Source organism: Portunus trituberculatus, chromosome 18, assembly GCF_017591435.1.
Source record: "Portunus trituberculatus isolate SZX2019 chromosome 18, ASM1759143v1, whole genome shotgun sequence".
NCBI classification, from domain to species: Eukaryota; Metazoa; Arthropoda; class Malacostraca; order Decapoda; family Portunidae; genus Portunus; species Portunus trituberculatus.
In genome coordinates, this window is record NC_059272.1 from 6,313,093 (window position 1) to 6,332,534 (window position 19,442).

The window sequence follows — 19,442 nt, forward strand, 5'->3', positions numbered from 1 at the left end:
TTTTCTGTTTATTTCTTTTGCGCAGTACTTTACTTTTGTTTTATACACACCTAACCCTCTGTTATTGCATGAAATTGGTGCCTAAAAAACCGTGCAATAGCCAAAAACACGACAACGGAAGTGAAGAATAAATAGGAAATAAATAAATCGGTGCCTCAGCCCAAAAAATTTTCCTAGAAAATTTTCCTGTTACCCTATATATACTATGATTAATACTGGAGTAGCTTATTAACATTTGACAATCTGAAATGAATGAAACCAGCTCTGAACAACAGAATACTACATGCGAGACTGAGGGGGGCTGGTGGTGGTGGTGGTGGTGGTAAGCAGAGTGAACGGAACCAGCTCCTTATTCTGATTAAATCATGTGATGTGAATACACAGCGATGATTGGCTGCTGGTTTCTCCTCCTCATGATGATCATCTTTTTCCACCTCCACCTCCCCTTATCTAAACAGTCGTCGGTGTGTGGTTGGGACATGGGTACTATACTACTACTACTACTACTACTACTACTACTACTACTACTACTACTACTACTACTGGTGCGCGATAACAACTTTCCAGATGCGCTAAAACTTAATTTTGCAGATTTTCATAAATGCGTGACGTCTAAATGCGATAACCGAAGGGCGTGATAACAGAGGATTAGGTGTATATGACTATTTTCACGTATTTTCATTTCCGTGCGGGTGACTTGATGTGCGGGAACGCATTCCCTATTATTACAAGTTATAATGGGTTCAATATACGGTAATTGTGATTTGCGGTAAGGTTTTCAGGAATGCATATGTACCGTACCGTTTAACGAGGACTTACTGTACGTGGCATTTAGCTTTGGCAGTGACTGTGAGAGTCAAAGACTACAGGACTAATAATAAAAAAAATTTTTTTTATCATATTTTTCATTTATGCAAAGTAAGAATGTTAAAAGATGAGTGCAATTTTTAATTCTATGAATGTGCGTCTTACCTCAAGGAGTAACAGCATCATATTAAAGAATGCAGTGAAGCTTGCCTTTATCAAGATGAAAGTCACTAACACCGACTGTGTTCTTGTTTTGATTCATATAATGCATGGTTACTTGGCAAATTCTTCCTTACTTTAGTCATTCCATATGAATATCCTGTAAGTATGACCTATTATATATTGGTACCTTGAAAGAAAGAGTTGTTTTGTGGTATAGTACCAATCATTACTTTGTTTATATATGTGAAGATGTCTGGGGTTTAATTTTGTAACCTTGGTTGCCATAGACTTCCCGCCAACCACTGGGTCAGTATTGAACCTTGGCCATGTAGGATGCAGGGTCATTTCCTGAGACATTTTTGAAGAAAAAGGTGAATCTTATGAGCCATGAAGTGTGGTACTGGTGGAAAAATGCCACCCACCCTCTATCCCCAACAAGCATAAGGACCTGATGGAATACCCAGTTTTCATTATGCACAAAATTTTTCATAATGCAACCACCTATTTTGCATATATGTTAAGGTCAGGTGTTGCCTTGTGTATTTTATGAGTTTCTATAAAATATTTATTTGAAGATTCTTGATGTAACTGGTATGTGTGGTTTATGTTTAGTCTACTGTACTGCTTAACATTTTTGCTCATACATTATGAACTAAAATGTCATGTCTTCCCTCAGCTGATAAGAGTGATGCTGGCAATGGAATGGATGTGAATGTCAAGGAGGAAGAATTGGAAATCAAGGAAGAAGCTGTGGAAGTGAAGCAGGAGGTCTCAGAGACTGAGGAGTCAGGAAGCACAAGTAGACGGGGAGAGAAAAGAGCCTTGTCCCGCTCCCGTTCCCCAGAGCCTGCACCAGACGCTAAGAAACAGCGGCCAGAGGTGGAGGAAGTGAGGGTTGAAGATGAACCGGAGTTTGACAAAACTATAGTTGCCCTTGATTGGTGTAAGTGTTTCCTTTCTTTGGTTTATATAGTTTAATGCCAGTGTTACAAAAGCTGGATGAATGGATGTTGAATAGCATCGGCGACATTGAAATGTGGAGGTGATAATATCACCTCCACATTTCAATGTCCAGTTCACTACTATATTATAGTAGTGAATTGGATGCATGTGATGTGTGAATATGGTTGGAAATAGGGTTTCATTTCATTTCATTACTATGTATCCTTCAGGTGACTGAATTCCTCAGGACCCACACTATGCTGATATGTCATACTTATTACCCATATTGTTGACTGGAGAATAGTATTACAGAGATTTTTCAATTTATGCAAAGGATACATTCCTGAAGGGATCATGTGATATGAAAATCGCATGGAGTGGACATTACTGAACTAAAGTGTACGTTGTTAGAGATTCCACTGTGTATGTGTATATATATAAGTGTACACACACACACACCCACACACACATTTAAATTACAGACCAGTATCACTAACTAGTGTAATTTGCAAGATGTGTGAAAGAATAATAAAGAAACTGGATTGAATTCCTTGAAGACAACAAATTAATATCAAATAGCCAATTTGGTTTTAGAAAAAGACGGTCTTGTGTAACAAATTTATTGAGTTTCTATTCTAGAATAGTTGATAGAGTACAAGGGAGAGAGAAATGGGTTGACTGTATTTATTTGGATTTAAAAAAGGCATTTGGCAAAGTGCCACATGCAAGATTACTATGGAAGTTAGAGGAGAAGGGTGGCTTAAAAGGAAGCACATTGACATGGATATAAAATTATTTGAGGGGGAGAGAAATTAGGACGGTAGTTAAAGATATGAAGTCCAACTGGAGAGCAGTAGAAAGCGGAGTGCCACAGGGGTCAGTATTGGCACCAATACTTTTCCTCATTTATATTAACGACATGCCAGTAGGAGTGAACAGCTACATAAATCTGTTTGCAGATGATACAAAACTGCAGTTATAAAGCAAAAAGAGGATTGTGAAATACTGCAAGAAGACCTAAATAAGATCTGGGAATGGAGTAAAAAGTGGAAATGGAATTCAATGTGAACAAAAGCCATGTCATGGAAATGGGAAAGAGTGAAAGACGACCTGTGGGAATCTATAAGATGGGAGATGGAGTAGAACTGGAGAAAGTTAAAAGGAAAAGGACTTAGGAGTGACGATGGAAGAAAACAATCAACCAGTAAGCCATATTGATAGAATTTTTAGAGAAATATATAATTTGCTAAGGAATATTGGAGTAGCATTTCACTACATGGACAAAGAAATGATGAAGAAATTGATAAGTACTATAATAAGACCCAGATTGGAATATGCAGGAGTAGTGTGGACCCCTCATAAAAGAAACACATAAGGAAATTGGAGAGGCTACAAAAAATGGCTACAAGAATGGTTCCAGAATTTGAAGGGATGACATATGAGGAGAGACTAAAGGCTATGGATCTACCAACCCTGGAACAAAGAAGGGAGAGAGGAGACCTGATACAAGTTTATAAATTGATCAACGGAATGGACCAAGTGGATAATGAGAAACTGATCCTGAGAGAAGAATATGACATTCGAAGCACAAGATCGCATAGTAAAAAGCTGAGAAAAGGAAGATGTCTGAGAGATATTAAAAAATATAGTTTCCCCAAAGATGTATTGAGACGTGGAACAGTTTAAATGAAGAAGTAGTGTCTGCAACGAGTGTGCATACTTTTAAAGTAAGATTGGATAAGTGTAGATATGGAGACGGGCCACACGAGCATAAAGCCCAGGCCCTGTAAAACTACAACTAGGTAATATATACACACACACACACACACACACACACACACACACACACACACACACACACACACACACACACACACACACACACACACAGACGCAGCAGAGGAAGGACGCGATACCGTCGCTCCCGAGAATCAGCTGATCTTCACTACCTTTGTTTGGGTTTACAGTGGCCTGGGCGATAAGTGTGGACTCATTTTTCCTTTCATGAATACAGTGTTAAATAATAATGAGTGAGAAAGAGATTCCATCTAAATGCAGGTATGTGACAAGGGAAAGAATGAAAGCTGATGATGACAATGTTGGTGAGGGAGGAGGAGAATTTGAAGGCTTTGATACGGCGCAAACTTCACTATTTGATAGAGTCTTAACTATCGAACGTAAATTAGATAAATTGATAAAGGAGAGTATGGGAATGAAAGAGAATGAAGAACAGGATAAAGAGCTCCAGAAATTGAAAGAAAGGATAAAAGAGTGGAAGAAAACGAAACTAGGCTAAGAACCGAAAATGAAGAATTAAAAGTCCAAATAGCGAACTATAAGAAATTGATGGAAGAAGGACTCGGTAAAGCCGAGAAAGAAAAAGAAAAGCTAAAAGATCTAGTTAACAAAGAAGAAGAAAGAGTACAAGACGTGATTAAAAAGAAGTACAAGCATGGAGAATCCAAGATAAGAAAGACAAGGAATCATTTCAAGAAGTATTTCAAGAACAGTTAAAAGAAAGAGATGAAAATATGACAAGCAAAATGATAGGAGTCCTCAAGAAAAAGAAAATTTAGTAAGAGAAATTGCAGAAAAAAGAAGAGTGTAATTATTTTTGGACTGAAAGAAAAAATGTTAAATATAGACCAAGAAGGGAAAAAGACGAAATGAAATCAGTAAAAGACCTACTAAAACATCTGAATGACGAGGATAGACAGAACTTAGAAGAGGAAGTAGAAGAAATCCATAGAATGGGACCATATCAAGAAGGAACAGTGAGACCAATTAAGATATTACTAAAATCACAAGCAGCAGCAGAAGAAGTACTATATAGAAAAACGAAACTCAGAGAAACAGAAGGTTGCAAAGATATATATATAAAGAAAAATAGAAACGAGGAGGAAAGGAAGAGACACAATGAACTGGTGGCAGAAGCAAGAGAAAAAATAATGAAAGGTCAGAGGAGGAGAAGAAGGCATTTTTTTGGAGAATTATAGGAGACAGGATAAGGAAATGGTATATAAAAGAGAAAGAAGAGAAAAGAATGGAGCAAGTTTAACTAAAAATGATAAGAACAAGAGATTAAAAATGATGTATACAAACATAGATGGGATTTTATCTAGTAAATTAGAATTAAGAGATTACATAAAGAAAGAAGAACCAGATATTGTATGCCTGGTGGAAACAAAGTTAAATGAGGCAATAAAATAGACATAGATAAAAGGTATAATATATGGAGGAGAGAGAGAGTGGGTAAAGGAGGAGGAGGAGTCATGATGATGTTAAGGAAGGAGATAGTGGTAAATCAAGTGGAGTTTGGGAAGGAAAATCAGAAATACTGTATGTTAAGATGCATATTAACAAAAGGAGTTAACAATCATTGGAACATATGTGCCACCAAAAACAAACTCATGGACTAACCAAGAATATAGAGACATGATAGATGACACAATAAGGAGTCTTACAAGAATCATTAAGGAAAGGAGAAAAGTGATATTGATAGGAGATTTCAACTGTAAGGAGGTAGACTGGGAAAATTATGAAAGTGGTATGGGGAAGATGCCTGGGAGATAGATTCCTGAACCTAATGATAGATAATTTGATGGTCCAAAGAGTAAAGGAAAACACAAGATTCAGAGGAAACGATGAGCCGGCAAGATTAGACCTAGTTTTACAAGGGATATACCAATTAACGATGATATAAGATACAAGTGCCCATTGGGAAAGAGTGACCATGTAATATTAGAGATGGATATAGAAGAAGGAAAGGAAGATAGAGATGAATCATACAAAGGAGACCGATTAAATTACAGAAAGGCTGATATTGAGAATCTCAAGAACTATTTTAAAACGTAAACTGGGAGGAGATGGAAAACTCATTAACGGTTCAAGAGAAATATAACTTATTTTTGGAAATATACAAAACTGGGGTCAGGAATATGTTCCGAAATATAGACCTAAAGAAGAAGGAAAGAAAGATTGGTTTAATGCAAGATGTGCTAGGGCAAAGGAGAAACGAGATGGAGCATGGAAAAGGTGGAGAAGAAACAGAAATCCAGAAAATAAGGAAAACTTCAAAACAGCAAGAAATGAATATGCTAAGGTGAGAAAGGAAGAAGAAAAGAACTATGAAAAGGACATTGTCGAAAAATGTAAGGAACAACCAAAATTGTTCTACAGATTCATAAATGGAAAAATAAGACAAAAAGAAACAATAGAAAGGTTAAAAGGAGAAACGGAATGGTGGAAGACCCAAAAGTATGGCAGAACTGTTAAATAGTAAATTTCATGAGGTCTTTACTAAGGAATCCAAATTTGAAAGACCACAGGGTAATAGAGAGACTGTCTATATGAAAGAGATTAAAGTAACCAAGCTTGAAATAAAAAGTTGATGACGGAATTGGATGAGGAAAAGGCAATGGGACCGGATGAAGTCTCAGGCAGAATACTGAAAGAATGTAGGGAAGAACTAGCAAGTCCAATATACAACATCATAAAATGCTCAATAGAAAATGGAACAGTGCCAGTGGAGTGGAAAAGAGCTGAGGTGGTTCCCATATATAAGAGCGGAAGGAAGGAAGAACCTTTAAATTACAGGCCGGTATCACTAACTAGTGTAATATGCAAGATGTGTGAAAAAGTAATAAAGAAGCAATGGATCGAGTTTCTTGAAGACAACAAAATATTATCAAATAGCCAATTTGGTTTTAGAAAAGGTCGGTCATGTGTGACAAATTTATTGAGTTTCTACTCTAGAATAGTTGATAAAGTACAAGAGAGAGAGGATGGGTTGACTGTATTTATTTAGATCTAAAAAAGGCTTTTGATAAAGTGCCACATGAAAGATTACTATGGAAGTTAGAGGAGAAGGGTGGCTTAAAAGGAAGCACATTGAGATGGATGAAGAATTACTTAAGGGGGAGAGAAATAAGGACGATAGTTAAAGATATGAAGTCCAAGTGGAGAACAGTAGACAGCGGAGTGCCACAGGGGTCAGTATTGGCACCAATACTTTTTTCGTATATATAAATGACATGCCAGAGGAGTGAACAGCTACATAAATCTGTTTGCGGACGATGCGAAACTGTGCAGAGTCATTAAACAAAAGAGGATTGTGAAATACTACAGGAAGACTTAAACAAGATCTGGAAATGGAGCAAAAATGGGAGATGGAATTCAATGTGGACAAAAGCCATGTCATGGAAATGGGAAAAAGTGAAAGACGACCAGTGGGAATCTATAAGATGGGAGATGGAGTAGAACTAGAAAAAGTAAAAAGGAAAAGGACTTGGGAGTGACAATGGAAGAAAATAATCAACCGGTTAGCCATATTGATAGAATTTTCAGAGAGACGTATAATTTGCTAAGGAATATTGGAGTAGCATTTCACTATATGGACAAGGAAATGATGAAGAAATTGATAAGTACTAAAATAAGACCTAGATTGGAATATGCAGGAGTTGTGTGGACTCCCATAAAAGAAACACATAAGAAAATTAGAGACTACAAAAATGGCTACAAGAATGGTTCCAGAATTTAAAGGGATGGCATATGAGGAGAGACTAAAGGCAATGGATCTACCAACCTTGGAGCAGAGAAGAGAGAGGGATCTGATACAAGTTTATAAATTGATTAACGGAATGGATGAAGTGGATAATGAGAAACTGATCCTGAGAGAAGAATATGACTTTAGAAGCACAAGATCGCATAGTAAGAAACTAAGGAAGGGACGATGTCTGAGAGATGTTAAAAATTTAGTTTCCGCAAAGATGTGTTGAGACTTGGAACAGTTTGAGTGAGGAAGTGGTATCAGCAAAGAGTGTACATAGTTTTAAAGAAAAATTGGATAAGTGTAGATATGGAGACGGGACCACACGAGCATAAAGCCCAGGCCCTGTAAAACTACAACTAGGTAAATACAACTAGGTAAATACACACACACACACACACACACACACACACACACACACACACACACACACACACACACACACACACACACGTGGTCGCTGAGCTCCAGAGCAATCATCTATAATTCTACAGTTACCTAAGAGTAACCAAGGTGGGAAAGGAGCTGGTAATGTTTGTCCCGTCTCCATATAGTCATGTTAACTGTTGATTAGCAAAATAATGTCCAGGGAAGGTAAATATAAACTGTAGCCTGCGTTTGAGCCATCAGCTGGTTTGTTTACGTCTGCGCAACATGGCGGCCGTGAACTCGAAAGAGGAATCAGACTTCACAGGGTTTCAAGGAATAATGGAGAAGAGCACTTATGTGAAGAAAATTCTGGAGTTAGAAGGTAAAATTGAAAACTGTTTGAAAAGTATGAGGGCCTGGAAACGAGTTATGACAATGTAAAAGAGACTGTGCCGATATGAAGAAGGAAAATGCAGCACTGAAAGAGGAAGTTAAGCTAATTAAAGTGAATTGCGAAAAATGTGGAGAATCTCTAGGAAAAGTGATGGAGAAGCAGGCTGAATGGAAAAAAGTCAGGAAGTGGAAAGAAAGGAGGTAAATTACAAAGTTGCAAGTCTGGAAAAGGAAATCAAAGAGTCAGGGAGAAAACTTTGGGCCTTGCTGAAATTATAGATCAACAGATCATAGAAGAGAAGATAGCTGAGAAAGTGGTGAAGGTTATTAAGTCAAATGAGACATTGGTGAGGGAAACTGTAGACAAAAAGAGATGTGTGGTGATATTTGGTGTGGAGGAGGATAAGACACCGAGTAAAATGGAGAGAGAGAAAAACATAAAAAAGGTGATAAATAATATCATTAATGTGGTGCAAGAGGAGGGAAAAGACCTAGTACAAGAAATAGAGGACTTCCATAGAATTGGAAAGTTCACAAGAGAAGGTATGAGGCCAATAAGAATCAAACTTAAGTCACAAAAGGATGTAGATGAATTGGTGGAGAAGTCATGGAGGCTAGCCCAGCAGGAAACAACAAGGAAGATTTGGTTGAGAAGAGATCTCGGTGAAAAGGAAAGAGAAATGTTAAATGAGTTGAGAAAGGAGGCTTTGAAAAAAATGAAGAGAGGACAGAAGAAGAGAAGAAAGAGTTTTCTGGAGAATCTTGGATATGAGACTGAGGAAGTGGTTCATAACCCAGAAAAGTACAGCAAGAAAGGACTAAAGAAACTTACATATGAGCGAAATGTAATGTATTCCAACATAAATGGAGTGATATCGGGATTTTAGAACTCAACGATTACTTGAGGGACAAGAACCCAGATATTGTGGGTCTTACTGAAACAAAACTGAGAGAGGAGAAGACCTGATGAAGGTTGGAGAAGGAAATATAACGTTTGGAAAAGAAATAGAGTAGGTAAGATGGGAGGAGGAGTGATGTTGCTGGTTAAAAAGATATAAAGGTGGATCAAGTGAAAAAGGTATGGGAAAGGCAGAAGTGCTAAAGATCAGAGCAGAAACTAATGAAGGAAAAAGAGGCACTACATAGTGGTGTACGTACCACCTAAGACAAATGCATGGTCAGTACAGGAATATGAAGAAATGATAAGTGATACAGGAACATGTCTGGAAGAAATGTTGGGTGGCTGTGAACGAACTATAATGATGGGAGATTTTAATTGTAAAGAGGTGTGTTGGGAGGACTGGTCAATGGAAGGATCAGAGACAACATGGGAAATACACTATTGACACTGGCAATGGAAAATGTGTTAACTCAGTGGGTCAAAGAAGATACTAGGTTTGGAGGAGAGGGAGCATCGTCAAGACTGGACTTGGTCTTTAGTACAGAGCCAATGGTCATTGAGGAGATGAGGGTGGAGTGCCCTTTAGCAAAGAGTGATCATGCAGTTTTGGAGTTCAAGGTGATAGACGAAGAGAAATCTAGAAGAAATGAAGAATATAAAGTGGGAAGATGGAATTATGCCAAGACAGATTTTGGAAACCTAAAGAAATTCTTTCAAGAGACAAATTGGATGAAATTCAAGAGTGCTAAGGAGCAAATGAAAAGTGGAAGGAATTTATAAAAATATACAAAGAAGGTGAGAAAAATTTGTACCAATAAGACAACATAGAGAAGTTGGAAAGCAGGACTGGTTTAACGATAGATGTGAAAAGGCTAGAACAAGAAAAGAGGATGCATGGAAGAGGTGGAGAAGGAAAAGACGGATTAAGCAGTGGGAAAGTTACAAAAGAGCAAGAAATGAATATGTGTTGATTAGAAGAGAAGAAAGAAAGAAACAAGAAAAGGATATAATTGATAAATGTAAAGACCAACCAAGGCTTTTTTACAGACATGTGAACAACAACATCAAAAATAGAGAAAGTATTGAAAGTTTAGAAGTAAATGGAGTATACAGTGAAGATCCCAGGAAATGGCAGAGGCTATGAATGGATGCTTTCGGAAGGTATTCACAAAGGAGACTGCTTTTGACAAACCACTGGTAATGGAACAGAAAGGGATTATGAAGGAGTTTCAAGTAACGGTGGAGGAGATCAAGAACATGATGGGGAGTTTAGAAGTGAGAAAAGCTGTGGGACCTGATGGGGTATCAGGATGGATTTTAAGAGAATGCAGGAGCAATTGGCAGAAAAAGTTTGTGAAGTAATTGATGCCTCATTAAGGGAAGGCGTAGTGCCCCAAGACTGGAAAAGAGCTAACATTGTCCCAATCTATAAATCAGGTAACAAGAGAGACCCATTGAACTATAGACCAGTGTCACTTACAAGTGTGGTAGCTAAGATGTGTGAGAGGGTGGTGAAGACTAGATGGACAGACTTCTTGGAGAAAAATGACATACTTTGTGAGTGTCAATTTGGTTTTAGGAAAGGCGTTCATGCACGACAAACCTGATATGTTACTATTCGAGGGTGATAGATGTAATACAGGAAAGAGATGGTTGGGCTGATGGAATATATCTGGATTTAAAAAAGGCCTTTGATAAGGTACCACACCAGAGACTGATCTGGAAACTTGAAATGGTAGGAGGAGTGCATGGCAGTTTACTAAAATGGATGGAAGACTTTTGGTAGGAAGAGAAATGAGAACAATAATTAAGGACAGACCATCAGAATGGGGATTGGTGGAGAGTGGAGTTCCACAGGGATCAGTGTTGGCACCAGTAATGTTCGCAGTCTACATAAATGACATGGTGGATGGGGTGTCCAGTTATGTGAGCCTATTTGCAGACGATGCAAAATTGTTACGAAAAGTGAGATGTGACAAAGATTGCGAACTACTCCAGGAAGACTTGGACAGAATATGGAAATGGAGCTGTACATGGCAAATGGAGTTCAACACGACAAAATGCAAGAAAATAGAGTTTGGCAAGAGTGAAAGAAGAATCAGGAGTATGTACAAGATAGGAAATGAAGACATAAAACCAGTCATGAAGAAAAAGACCTTGGGGTGACAATTACCAATGACCTATCGCCAGAGAGACATATAAACAAAATAATTGGAGAAGTATTGAACTTATTGAGGAACATAAGAGTGGCGTTCGTATATCTAGATGAAGAAATGATGAAGAAAATAATTACTGCAATGATAAGACCGAGGCTTGAATATGCAACAATACAGTGGGCTCGAACTTAAAGAAACACATAAGGAAACTAGAGAAAGTACAGAGGGCTGCAACAAAATGGTGCCTGACTTAAGAGATTTGACTTATGAAGACAGACTGAAAAGAATGCAACTTCCAACCCTGGAAAACAGAAGAGAAAGGGAGACCTGATAGCAATATACAGAGTGATGATTGGCATGGAAAAATGGATAGGGAAGATCTGTGTATGTGGAATGGAAGAATGTCGAGAGGGCATGGGAAAAACTAAAATGGCCACTTATAGGAGAGATGTGAAAAATATAGCTTCCCTCATAGAAGGGTGGAAGCATGGAATAGTTTAGACGTGGAAGTGGTCAACGCAAGGAATATTCATGATTTTAAGAAAAAGCTGGACATTAATAGATATGGAGACGGGACAACACGAGCATAGCTCTTTTCCGTATGTTACAATTAGGTAAATACAATTAGGTAAATACACACACACACACAAATGGTGGAAGACCCAAAAGTATGGCAGAACTGTTAAATAGTAAATTTCATGAGGTCTTTACTAAGGAATCCAAATTTGAAAGACCACAGGGTAATAGAGACTGTCTATATGAAAGAGATTAAAGTAACCAAGCTTGAAATAAAAAGTTGATGACGGAATTGGATGAGGAAAAGGCAATGGGACGGATGAAGTCTCAGGCAGAATACTGAAAGAATGTAGGGAAGAACTAGCAAGTCCAATATACAACATCATAAAATGCTCAATAGAAAATGGAACAGTGCCAGTGGAGTGGAAAAGAGCTGAGGTGGTTCCCATATATAAGAGCGGAAGGAAGGAAGAACCTTTAAATTACAGACCGGTATCACTAACTAGTGTAATATGCAAGATGTGTGAAAAGTAATAAAGAAGCAATGGATCGAGTTTCTTGAAGACAACAAAATATTATCAAATAGCCAATTTGGTTTTAGAAAAGGTCGGTCATGTGTGACAAATTTATTGAGTTTCTACTCTAGAATAGTTGATAAAGTACAAGAGAGAGAGGATGGGTTGACTGTATTTATTTAGATCTAAAAAGGCTTTTGATAAAGTGCCACATGAAAGATTACTATGGAAGTTAGAGGAGAAGGGTGGCTTAAAAGGAAGCACATTGAGATGGATGAAGAATTACTTAAGGGGAGAGAAATAAGGACGATAGTTAAAGATATGAAGTCCAAGTGGAGAACAGTAGACAGCGGAGTGCCACAGGGTCAGTATTGGCACCAATACTTTTTCTCGTATATATAAATGACATGCCAGAGGAGTGAACAGCTACATAAATCTGTTTGCGGACGATGCGAAACTGTGCAGAGTCATTAAACAAAAGAGGATTGTGAAATACTACAGGAAGACTTAAACAAGATCTGGAAATGGAGCAAAAATGGGAGATGGAATTCAATGTGGACAAAAGCCATGTCATGGAAATGGGAAAAGTGAAAGACGACCAGTGGGAATCTATAAGATGGGAGATGGAGTAGAACTAGAAAAAGTAAAAAGGAAAAGGACTTGGGAGTGACAATGGAAGAAAATAATCAACCGGTTAGCCATATTGATAGAATTTTCAGAGACGTATAATTTGCTAAGGAATATTGGAGTAGCATTTCACTATATGGACAAGGAAATGATGAAGAAATTGATAAGTACTAAAATAAGACCTAGATTGGAATATGCAGGAGTTGTGTGGACTCCCATAAAAAGAAACACATAAGAAAATTAGAGACTACAAAAATGGCTACAAGAATGGTTCCAGAATTTAAAGGGATGGCATATGAGGAGAGACTAAAGGCAATGGATCTACCAACCTTGGAGCAGAGAAGAGAGAGGGATCTGATACAAGTTTATAAATTGATTAACGGAATGGATGAAGTGGATAATGAGAAACTGATCCTGAGAGAAGAATATGACTTTAGAAGCACAAGATCGCATAGTAAGAAACTAAGGAAGGGACAATGTCTGAGAGATGTTAAAAAATTTAGTTTCCGCAAAGATGTGTTGAGACTTGGAACAGTTTGAGTGAGGAAGTGGTATCAGCAAAGAGTGTACATAGTTTTAAAGAAAAATTGGATAAGTGTAGATATGGAGACGGGACCACACGAGCATAAAGCCCAGGCCCTGTAAAACTACAACTAGGTAAATACACACACACACACACACACACACACACACACACACACACACACACACACACACACACACACACACACACACACACACACACACACACACACACACACACACACACCAAAGGTATTGATGCCAAAATTATGTGCCAATACCTAAGACGAATTGTCAAGGACCCCCTGTAGCCACCTTAGGAAAACTACAATGTTATTAGCGCATTAGCGTTAGCATGAGATAGAGTGGGCAGAATGCAAGTCCCACAGAAAGAGAGGTCTCAGGTGCCTGCTGTGCTTCATGGTTAATGCATTCTTTTCTTTAGTCACATGACCCACATTTTTTCTGATGTTTTTTTGGTGTGCTTTTTTTTGCACATTGTGGGACAATGCCATGAGGTCCAGAGCTGACAAGGGAGCAAATTGCAGCAATATCATCAGTCTGTGTGGCAGGAAAGTACAACAAGTATATTTCAATTCAGACTGGCATAATACTTTTTATTTTATTTTTTTATTATTTTTTTTCTTTCAAAAGTACTAGAGTATTGGAGGGTCTGTGCGCCAGTCGGGTCTGTGCGCTAAGCCCCGTTAAATCTCATAACACACAAACAGAGTGTTTAAATGGCGGGCCGTAGTTCAAATTTTCCCGCCAGTACCGTTCCAGTGTTGTGTTTGCGCCAGGGAGAGAGAGGCAGTGCGTCTTCCGCTATACTGAGGTAAGTTGTCTTCCGCTAACTGTTTCGTTAACACACATGAATATCAGTGTTAGTCACTGCTACCTATTTTGATACAAAACTGACCTAACTTGTCAATCAATTCTTTGTTATAATACATGACTGTCAAATGGTTGAGGATAAACATGCCTGAGTGTCAGCAAATAGGAGAGGGCGTGGGTAGTGCGCAAACCCGCCACAAACGCTAATGGCGGGTCAGCGCCACCAGGCAAAAGCAACACTAGGCTAGAGTGCTTGTTTTGTTTTTGTTTTCTCTTTTTAGGCTATCTGCATTTTCAGTTTTTTTTTTTTTTTTTTTTTTTTGGAAAAAATGAAAAAAATTATTCCATTATGCATGTTAATTTGTATTTTTGCTCTGATCCTTTTCAACAGCCCTTGCTGAAATGGCATCAACACAGCAGTACAAACAAGAACAAGTGGAGAAAGCTGTGGAGCTGGTAAGATCTAAACAGATGTCCCTGAATGCCGCCTCCAAAACTTTTGGTATCCCTTATGCCACCCTTGGGGATAAGGTCAGGGGAAGAAGACCTATGCAGCCTGCTCCCAAAACAGTTCTGTCAATGGAAGAGGAGAAGAAGCTAGTAGATTGGCTGATTGAAGTGTCTAAACGAGGTTTTGGACGGACCAAAGACGACCTCAAAGACATGGTGAAAACCATTCTCGATGATAGGGAAGAGAGGACTGTCTTCAAAACAACCGCCCTGGAAAGGATTGGATGCGAGCCTTTTTCAAGAGGCATCCAGAGATACGGGAAAGAATTGGACAACCACTTGGCCGTGAGAGAGCAATTGTGACAAAGGATGCTCTAGGTGAATGGTTTCAGCAAATGAAACATTACCTGGACACCATCGATCCCACTTTGTTGACCTCTCCTGACCGGATCTTTAATGCTGATGAAAGTGGTTTTAATATATGTCCAAAGACAAAGAAAATCATCAGCATGACAGGCCCAAAACACGTCTACTCTGTCACAAGTGGCAAACGGCAGCAAGTGACAATGTTGGCCTGCTCCTCTGCCATGGGGCAGTACCTTCCACCGCTGCTGATCTTTCCCTACACCAGAGATCCTCGCTTCAATGCGTTGGAAGGTTTTGAAAAGGCTTTTTTTCAAAAAACTCCAAATGGTTGGATCACTGAGGTGGTCTTTCTTAGCTTTCTGAGGGACATCTTCATTCCCAAATTGGGAGAAAAGCGACCAGTGGTGCTGTTTGTGGACGGCCATTCCAGCCATCATTCCCTGGCAATCTGCACGCTGTGTAACGAGAATGGTGTCATCCTTTACTGCCTGAAGGCGCATGCCAGTCACCTTATCCAGCCACTGGATCAAGCTTTCTTTGGGGCAATCAAACTAGCATGGAGTGAAGCCGTCAGAAAGTTTCAGTACCAAACTGGAGAGTGTCACCATGTGCACGTTTGCCCGCACACTAAAGAAAGCTTGGGACACTACAGCACGACCAGAGCTTGCTTACAAGGGATTTGTTAAGTCTGGGATCTATCCTTTTAACCCTGAGGTTGTACTCAACTCAGACAAGCTGAAGCCAAGCTGCAGTTTCTCCAGCGCTGCTCCAGTCACTCTCCCTACCTCAGCATCTTTTGGCATCACTGCTCTTCCCGCATGTACCCCAACAATCTCAACCTCTGTTCCTTCTGCTTCACCAGCAGCCAAATCCAAGTTCCCTGGGCCAGAACAAAGAACTCCCACTCTCTCAGCATTCTCCAACATTTTTGAGCTGATGAAGCTGAGCCTGTCATTAGGGGAAGGAACAACTCTAAAATTCATGAAGCGGTACGAGGAGCGATCGACATGGATGACCCACCCTATGAAGACTGGAAGGTGTTGTTGGAGAAAACCTTACAGCCTGCCTCACAGTCCCTGCCTTCCACATCCCAGCCTGCCTCACAACCCCTGCCTTCCACATACCAGGCTGCCTCACAAACCCTGCCTTCCACATCCCAGCCTGCCTCACAACCCCTGCTTTACACATCCCAGGCTGCCTCACAACCCCTGCCTTCCACATCCCAGCCTGCCTCACAACCCCTGCCTTACACATCCCAGCCTGCCTCACAACCCTTGCCTTCCACATCCCAGCCTGCCTCACAACCCCTGCCTTCCACATACCAGGCTGCCTCACAAACCCTGCCTTCCACATCCCAGCCTGCCTCACAACCCTGCTTTACACATCCCAGGCTGCCTCACAAACCCTGCCTTCCACATCCCAGCCTGCCTCACAATCCCTGCTTTACACATCCCAGGCTGCCTCACAACCCCTGCCTTCCACATCCCAGCCTGCCTCACAACCCCTGCCTTACACATCCCAGCCTGCCTCACAACCCTTGCCTTCCACATCCCAGCCTGCTCCACAACCCCTGCCTTACACATCCCAGCCTGCTCCACAACCTCTGCCTTCTACAAAGAAAAATTCCAAAACGATTGATGATTACCTCACGCTGCCCTCATTCCCGAAGAAAAAAGGATTAAAAAAGACCATCGCAGTATTGCCATGCTCAATAAGCGGTGTTGAGTACCGCAAATGATTGAAGAGAAACAGAGAAAGAAAGCGAGAGGAGGAGAGGAGAAAATGGAAAGAAAAAAAGAGAAGAGAGAAAAAATTATAGAACAAGAAGCTGAAGCAAAGAGAAAGAGAATGGAGGAAAAGAAAAGGCAGAAGGAAAACAACAGGAAAGAAAAAGGAAAGAAAAACGATTCAGGACACTTCAGTATGTTTCCCAAAAGCAGAAAGACAAGGAAACAGAAACTTCAGAGAGTGCGGATGAGCCAGTCTTGGACGATGACTCAGATGATGTAATTGATGATATGAACGAGCTCTGTGGAAAATGTCAATGTGAAACAAAAGGAAAGTTAAGGATAAAATGTGTATTGTGTGACAGCTGGTGGCATGCAGAATGTCTGAGTGAGATGAATTTGAGTGAAAAGTCTCAGGAGGACATTGATACAATGGATACTGAGTTTTTTTGTAATAAATGTAATTAGGCTATTTTGATACTGTTGAATGATTTTTTTCACGGAGTATTCTTAAGATTTTCGTTTCGATTTCTGAAAGGCATTTATTTGTTATTTTGACACTGTTAAATGAAACATTTCACGGAATATTCTTAAGATTTTCGTTTTTAACTCTGTGAGACATTTATTTGTTATTTTGATACTGGTAAATGAAACTTTTCCCGGAGTATTGTTAAGATTTTTGTTTTGAACTCTGTGGGACATTTATTTGTTTATGATATTCATAACTAAAGCACAGTTTTTATGTTTGTCAATACACTATTTTAAAAAATTAAAAAAGTTAGTTTGCAATCTTTCATTTATTTTTCCAAAGCTTTTACTCCTTGAGAGGCAAGAGGATTTATCAACTACCTATTGAGAGTGATTTTGATAGCTTGTAGATTAAAACAAAGAACTTAAGGCACCTAGCGCGATGACCCGACATGTCATAGCGCACTGACTCCCCCCTGGCGCAACCCCCTCCTCAACCTAGCGCGTAGACCCGGCTGGGTGGCGCACAGACCCTACCTAACTTTCCCTTACTTACAGTGCACAATCGGGGAAACTGCAGCGATTGAGGGTAGCGCGTTACCCGCCATCATGAGCAGACAAAATTTTACACTCCTTGTTAAAATTTCGTTTTTGTATTCAAGTCTGGTGATTTTGTAGCAATTTTTTTTCTGCTTAGGGTAGCGCAAACTGCCTCCTCTACTCTATGCACTTTTTTTTTTTCTTAATAGACTAAGCAAAGAAGAAAATATTTATAAAATCCACAGTAATTGTGGTGATTTTGGGTTCAAAGCTTTTGGCTTTTAGCTGTTAATTTAGATCAGATTGCACATTTATTCATATTTTAATCAGTGCAGTAATTCTGAAATCTGCATGATGGAATATGTAGTGAATTGTGAGAAAATATATATATATATATATATATATATATATATATATATATATATATATATATATATATATATATATTTTTTTTTTTTTTTTTTTCTTTTATTTATTTTTTTTGCAAGATGGAATCTGTTTGTACACTTATGAGGAATTTGAAATATGATTAAAAGTAATATAATGTAACTTAGATTGAATGTTTATTTTGATGGTCTCGTGTTTATCTTTTCAGACAACTCTGATCTCAGTTTAGTCATAAGTAAGGAGGACTACTTGAGTGCTCAGCCACTTACTATGCAGGGCTTTGGTTATGTTTGGCATGGGGTGCGAGCAACTTACGGATTCACCCGTGGTCGTGTCTTCTTTGAGGCTAAGGTGGAAGATTACATGCCGGTACCTCAACTGGAGGAGGAAGAACAGCATCCTCATGTGCTGCGTGTAGGTTGGTCTGTTGATGACGCAGGCCTTACTCTTGGAGAAGACCCCTTCAGTTATGGTTATGGAGGCACTGGCAAGGCATCTACCAACCTAAAATTCAAGGTTAGTGATAGATTTATGTGGTAATATCCAGTAATTAGTTTTATGAAGATAGTCATGTTGCTTTGATTGATGTGTGCTCGAGCCATAAACACGGTGATTTCATTATTTGCAGAGCTACGGCAGGACATTTGGAAAAGGGGATGTCTTGGGTTGCTTCTTGGACCTGGAATCAGAACCTGTGGTGATGAGCTTCACTGTCAATGGGCAGCATCAAGGCCATTGAACTATAGACCAGTGTCACTTACAAGTGTGGTAGCTAAGATGTGTGAGAGGGTGGTGAAGACTAGATGGACAGACTTCTTGGAGAAAAATGACATACTTTGTGAGTGTCAATTTGGTTTTAGGAAAAGGCGTTCATGCACGACAAACCTGATATGTTACTATTCGAGGGTGATAGATGTAATACAGGAAAGAGATGGTTGGGCTGATGGAATATATCTGGATTTAAAAAAGGCCTTTGATAAGGTACCACACCAGAGACTGATCTGGAAACTTGAAATGGTAGGAGGAGTGCATGGCAGTTTACTAAAATGGATGGAAGACTTTTGGTAGGAAGAGAAATGAGAACAATAATTAAGGACAGACCATCAGAATGGGGATTGGTGGAGAGTGGAGTTCCACAGGGATCAGTGTTGGCACCAGTAATGTTCGCAGTCTACATAAATGACATGGTGGATGGGGTGTCCAGTTATGTGA

At 39.4% G+C, this 19,442-nt stretch overlaps 1 protein-coding gene across 1 annotated transcript in view; it reads left to right on the forward strand.

The window, feature by feature from the left end:
- LOC123505349 (heterogeneous nuclear ribonucleoprotein U-like protein 1) overlaps positions 1 to 19,442 on the forward strand; it is a 160,084-nt gene that overhangs the window by 36,921 nt on the left and 103,721 nt on the right. The window contains exons 3-5 of the mRNA XM_045256567.1: positions 1,646 to 1,912; positions 18,439 to 18,746; positions 18,859 to 18,961. Of these exons, the coding sequence (XP_045112502.1) occupies positions 1,646 to 1,912; positions 18,439 to 18,746; positions 18,859 to 18,961 (678 nt within the window). The remainder of the gene's footprint in view (positions 1 to 1,645; positions 1,913 to 18,438; positions 18,747 to 18,858; positions 18,962 to 19,442) is intronic.